Source organism: Lipotes vexillifer, unplaced genomic scaffold (assembly GCF_000442215.2).
Source record: "Lipotes vexillifer unplaced genomic scaffold, Lipotes_vexillifer_v1.1 scaffold916, whole genome shotgun sequence".
NCBI classification, from domain to species: Eukaryota; Metazoa; Chordata; class Mammalia; order Artiodactyla; family Lipotidae; genus Lipotes; species Lipotes vexillifer.
Window position 1 is genome coordinate 3,657,028 of NW_006798383.1, and position 6,167 is coordinate 3,663,194.

The 6,167-nt window shown below is 54.7% G+C and overlaps 1 protein-coding gene across 1 annotated transcript; it reads right to left on the reverse strand.

Annotated features, from left to right (window-relative positions):
- Positions 1-71: 71 nt before the first annotated feature.
- On the reverse strand, positions 72-3,638 carry CALHM1 (calcium homeostasis modulator 1). The gene is made up of 2 exons (XM_007470433.1): positions 3,060-3,638; positions 72-551 (listed from the first exon to the last, which is right to left on the reverse strand). The coding sequence occupies exons 1-2, from the start codon at positions 3,636-3,638 to the stop codon at positions 72-74; spliced, it is 1,059 nt and encodes a 352-aa protein (XP_007470495.1).
- Between the last annotated feature and the right edge of the window lie 2,529 nt (positions 3,639-6,167).

Consider the following 6,167-nt stretch of genomic DNA (forward strand, 5'->3'; position numbering starts at 1 on the left):
GCCATCTGGTTTGGGGGTCGGGGGTGCTGTGGCCTCAGACCTCCATTCCTGCCTCTTCACATGGCTGCGGCTCACACTTTGCTGAAGTAGGTGGCCACCTCCTTGCGTGAAGGCCGGGACCCGCCCCCAGCCCAGCCATTGCCCACCAGTGGCTCCTCCTGGCTCAGCCGCAGGGGCGGCTTGCACTCGTGCCGGCGCGTGAGCAGCCTGTTCGTGGTGCCTTGATCGGTGATGCCACGCAGCTTCTCCCTCTCGTTGGCACCGTCTGTGGCAGCGGGAGCAGCTGAGCCAGCAGGGACTGCAGCCAGCGCCCCATGGCCGTGACCCAGCTCCAGGTCATGGATCATGGCCTCGAAGAACTGCTGGATACAGACCTTGGCAAAGGCCTTGGCGTGCTCCGTGCCTGTCTCATCGAAGAGCTTGTGCTCAATGTCGATGTAGTGGGACCAGTACTTGCTTTTGAGGAAGGCGGCCTGAGTGAAGCAGGGCCGCACAGAGCGCACGACGAATGCCAGCAGTGTGGTCAGCAGCACGAAGGACCAGCCCAGTGCCTGCAGGGGAGAGAAGAGAGAGTCAGCTGGGCACTGCCCTCTAGCCTCCCAAACCTGTCCAACCCCCCAAAGCACACTCCATGTCAGGGCCTTTAGGGAAAAGAGCACAGACAACAAAGAGCCAATGACAGCACCTCTTGGCCTCCACTTCCTGTTCTGTAAAATGGGCATAGACCTACCCATCTCATGGAAATGAGACCACTTGAGTAAAATGCCCTGTATGTAGGTCTGGCACTCAGTACACAGGAGTTAGCTGGGCAGACCCTGGAAATTGGCTGCATGGGTTTGCCTGTCTCCACTACAGGCGTATCCCAGAGATATGGTGGGTTCTACTCCAGGCCATTACAATAAAGCAAGTATTGCAATAAAGTGAGTCACACGAAGTTTTTGGTTGCCCAATGCAGATAAAAGTTATGTTTACACTATACTGTAGTCTATTAAGTGTGCAATAGCATTATGTATAAAAAACAGTATACATACCTTAATTAAAAAATACTTTATTGCTACAAAATGCTAACCATTATTTGAGCCTTCAGTGAGTTATAGGAGTAACATCAAAGATCATTGATCACAGATCACCATAACAAATATAATAATGAAAAATTTGAAATATGAGAATAAGCAAAATGCGACACAGAGACACGAAGTGAGCAAAAGCTGTTGGAAAAATGGCGCCAATAGACTTGCTCGATGCAGGGTTGCCATGAAACTTCAACTTGTGAAAAATGCAATGTCTACAAAGCCTAGTAAAGTGAATTGCAAGAAAACGAAGTATGCCTGTCCTTAACGGTTGACTAGGAGCAAAGTATCTCCCACCTACAAAACGGGGCTGTTGATAGAACCTATCCCATTGGGCTGTTCTGAGGACTAAATGTGATAATAAACAGCACAGTGCCTGGTACCTAGTTAGTGTTCAGTAACTGTTAGCCACTATTATTAGGCCAACCAGCCCTCAGTAAGCATGCCTCTTCCTTCAGGAAGCCTTCCTTGACCTCTCATAGTGACGCTTCCTCCTGAGTCCTGTATCTCTACCCCGGCTCCTGCTAGTGTCTGCCTTTTCAGTCAGCAGCGCTCAGTCAGCGCCTCCTCTGTGTGGGCTCTGAGCTGGGCTCAGGGGTCACAGAGACAAACTGGACAATTGCTCAAACTCCATGGTGGCGAGCACCAGATGCTTGGGTGCTAGTTCTGTTCTTCTACTCACTGTGGGGAAGGCTGCTCCCCCAGTCTGAGCTCCAGGGTCAACCCCAGTTGCACAGAGAAGCATTCGGCCAGATCAGGATGGGGAAGCAGGGCAAACCAAATGCCTGTAGTGGGGTCAGTGGGCTACGGCAGAGTAGTCATCAGGTGGGGAGCTGCAGAGCATGTGCTGGATGAGGAAATGTGGACCCTGCTCGGCTGAATCTCCTGACGTTTCAAGTAAAGCTGGAAAATCTCATTTTCATGTGAAAATTTCTGGGTTTTAGATGATGCCAACTAATTCTAAAATTGAATTTCGAATTCAACCCCTGAAGGCCAAATGAAACATGTCTATAGGCCAGGCAGCCTGCCATCTGGGGGCCCTTTTAGTTTATGAGTTGATGGTTTAAAGGTCAGGTGGAGGGACAGCTGCCCCAGGCCCCGAGGCCTGGGATGACGGACAAGTACCCACAGGAGAGGAGGTGCAGGCTGGGAGGGAAGCAGAGTTCAGATTGTACGCTCGGAGCGTGAGGTTCACATGGGTGCCTGGTGGCGATGCAAGCCCCACAGGGGAGAGCCCAGGCTGGAGGGGGAGCGGGGGTGTCTGGATTCGCTGGAGCAGAGTGTGCATGTCTCTCCAGGCTTGCAGGGCAGGCCCAGCCCCCTGTCGCCTCCCTGACAGCCTGGGTCCCTGCTTGGGTCTTCCTCCCCAAGCACAGTAACTGCAGAGGAGGTCTGAGGGGCAGAGGACGTGGGAGCGAGGCTGAGGGACCTGAGCTCTAGATTTCCCCATCAGCAGGTCCTCCATCCCTTCCTTTGGCGCACATCCCAACAGTGCATCCCCCTCACTCAGGTCTCCCTTCCAGGGGCACCGGCCCCTCAGCTCCCAGTCCCTGAGCAGGGAGAGCCAGCTGGGGACATTTGCCAGGGAAATGTACCCAAATGGCCCAGCCACACACTGGCCTCACCACTGCCCCGGCCTGGAAGAGGAAATGGATGCAGATTCCCCCAGATTTCCAAACTGGAGCTCAGGGTAGAGGATGAGGGGCTGGCTGAGCAGTTGGGTCCCCTCTGGGGACCTCAGCACAGGGCACAGTGCTCCTTCCCCAGGTGGCACTGACCTGAGGGAACACACATGGTTCTGCCTTCGGAGGCCCTGGCCTCCTTTGGGGGAATATGCCCCTGCCCCATGGAGCTCCTTCTGAGGAGGGAGACCCAGCCCTGGCTGGGGGCCTACATCTATTTGGGGAAACATGACCACGTCCTGAGGAAGCCCCATTTCGAGATGGGGGATGGGGTCCTTTCCAAGGGACCCAGTCTGTGAGGGGAGACCCAGCCCAAGGCCATTTGGCCCCTTATCTGCGAGATGCAGCGCAGGTAGCGCACGGCCACTTCGCGGGCCAGCAGCCAGTCGCCGTCACAGACCTCGGGGCAGGGCACCCGGGCCAGCAGGCAGGCGAGCTCAGGCGGGGGCAGGCCGGGGGCCAGACTGCCGTAGCCCAGCACGGTCACGGGCACAGCAGTGCAGAGGGCACAGAGGAAGCACTTGCCATCCAGCAGTGTGACGGCCACCCAGACGACGGGTGTGATGAGGGCGCGCTGAGCCATGGAGCAGAACATGCAGTGCAGCACGGCGGGGTCCTTGGCCTGGCGGCCCGGTGGCCGCTTCCACTCTTCAGCCAGCATGGACACGTTGCTGTTCATGATCAGACCAAGCAGAAAGCGCACCAGAGGTGGCGCCAGCAGAATGCCGGCGCTGTAGGCCACGTTGTAGCCCGGCAGGCAGGAGCAGTTGAAGTCAAAGGCGGAGTACATCTGGGCGCTGGCCAGGGCCATGATGCTGCAGATGCCGTTCATGAAGGACTCCTGGTTGGACTGCAGGAACTGGAAGATCATCCGGAACTTGTCCATGGTGCCCCCCACGGGGCCTGCTGGCGTCCTCCCACCTCACCGCTGCCTCAGGATGGGCCCTGAGGCCCACTCTGCCCACTGGGTGCGTACCTCATGGCTGAGATGGGCAGAGCTCAGGGCGGAGGCTGAGGCCACTGTCTCTCTGAGGAACCTTCTAAGTCAGGTGCTGGCTGAGAGGGCACAGGTTGGCCAATCCCGTGGGTGCAGCCAGGGTGCTGCCCCTCCCTGCCCCGCCCCTGCTGGGTTTCTCTCTCTCCACGGCTGGCTCTGGCACTGGAAAACCACGAGGACCATGCCTGATGGGGACCAGTTCTCTGTGGGTTGGGAGGAGGGCAGGGAAGGAGGCTCAGTCTTGTCTGGGAAGACACTGTCTCCAGCAGGGTTGAGGTTTGGGAGAAACTAGGGATGCTGCAGAGGCCCGAGCTTCTGGACCTTGTCCCCTGGGCTCCTAGGAAGCATGTCGCCCTCCTTCTGCCCTTCTCATTGGGTCTTTCCTCCATGCTGTGTCAGGATCCAAGAGGGCTCCTCCATCTGTTCAGACAAGGATGGTATGATGATGTAGCAATGGCAGTGGTGGTGGGGGCTATAATGGGGTGATAATGGTGGTGGTGGGGATGCTGTTAATGGTGGTGATGGTGGCAGTGATGGCAGTTATGATGGTGATGATGGTGGTGATAGTGGTCACAGTGGGGATGGGGATGGTGGTGGAGATAGTGCTAAATGAATAGAGTAAAAAGCCCTAAATTTGGAGTCAGTGGATTTGGATCTGAGAGGGTGCTGGGTCCCCTCCCTGCCAGGCAGAGAGCTGTGGCCTATAAGCATAATGCAGATGCTTTTATGTCCTGTCTGCTTGTGTCTCGGTGGGTATGTGTGTCTTTGTGGATTACAGATGAAAAATCCTTTCCTGGCTCTATCTCCTACCTCTACTCCACCAGATCAAAAAATAAAGGAGTGGGCAGTAGGGTTTCATGCCTGGGGCTGGGGACTCCAGAGTGTCTGCAGGAACCAAGGCAGGGACCCCCTCCACCAGCATAGCAAAGTGGAAAGGGGCTTAAAGGGCTCCCTTTGATGTTGCCAGCTCTCTCAGAAGAGTGGGTCAGATCTAGCTCCAGCCAGATGGCTTCTGTCTGGGGTGAGAGGGTGAGGTTGGGGCTGCTGAGGCTGAGCGAGAGCCTGGACAGGGCAGCTCCCTGGGACCCTCAGGTCTGTGTGCCTCTGTGTGTGTGTGTGTGTGTGTGTGTGTGTGTGTGTGTGTGAACTTGCTGTGGCTTTGGGCTTCAGTGTTTGTGGCTCTGCGGTGTGTGAGTGTAACTGTAACCAAGCAGGGTCCTGTGGGGCCTTCCTGGGACAGACCTCCCCCGCAGCCCCAACCCATGTCCTCCGCCTGCCTCTTGTTTGTAGCAAAGCTCTCGTCTCCCAGGCCTCCCCTGAGACTCAGAAGGCTGGCTCAAGAGTTAATGGTTAGGAAACACGAAGATGTAAAAACAAAGACTAGCTGTTGTGCTGGGAAACTGGTAACAGTTTAGATGACAGACCAGCCACAGAGCAGAGGCACAGAACTCCCAGTTCCCTGAAGACACAGATAAAGGCCTGACACACGTTCCTAAGTTCTTTTTACAGGAAGCCGACCCCTGCCAGATGAAGACTGCTGAATCAAGCAGATGTTCCTTTCCCACCAACACTTGTCCCCTTGGTATTGGCCTTTTGAGCAGCGAGCAGCGGAACTTGGGTTCAGTATTGGCCTCATCCTCTTACGTAACCACGTGAGTGGTCTTTGTGTCTGTGTGTCTCTGTGTGACTGACAAGAACTGGCACTGACCAGGGCTTCCCCTGGGTCAGGCCCTATGCCGGCACTCCACACGCATCACCTCATGGGATCCTCATACAACACCATGGGGTAGGTTTTATTGTCCCCATTTCACAGAGGTTGAGACTGAGGCTCAGGGAGGTTAAGTGACAAGTGTAGGGTTCAGAACAGACGTCCCCGAGATGTGCTACTTTGGCATGTGGGTTATTTTGAGCTAAAGGCAGTAGAGACCCTGTGGGCTCGAGAGAAACTACTGCTCCTCCCTTAACTAACTACAGGAATTTAAATTGGGGATTTTTCCCAGGGAAGAGTTATTACCAGAGATAAATGTTATCTAAGTGGCCCCATCTGCTAATTACCGAACATCTGCTCATCTTCTCGTGAGACCGTACCTCATAGAGTTAATGAAAGCTGGTGGCTATAGCTAAGGGGAATTCTTGAGCTTGTCTTTCAGAGCAACAGACAGAGGAAGAGCTTGTAAAAACCCCTCTGCTTGTAAGCTGCCTTCACTGACTAAGCTTTGCTTTAGTTATTTTTTCTGTCTTTCCCTTTTTTCCTCTTTAATTGCATACCTTCCCAGCTTCACGTAACCCGACTGTCTTACAGGAACTTGGAGCCAGTTCTTGTCCAGTGCAAGCCAGCTAAGGCTGGTTGGGGCCACCAACCCTAAAACTGGGCCTGCAGAGGTGTATGATGAATGGCCTTTTTTTTTTTTTTTTTTT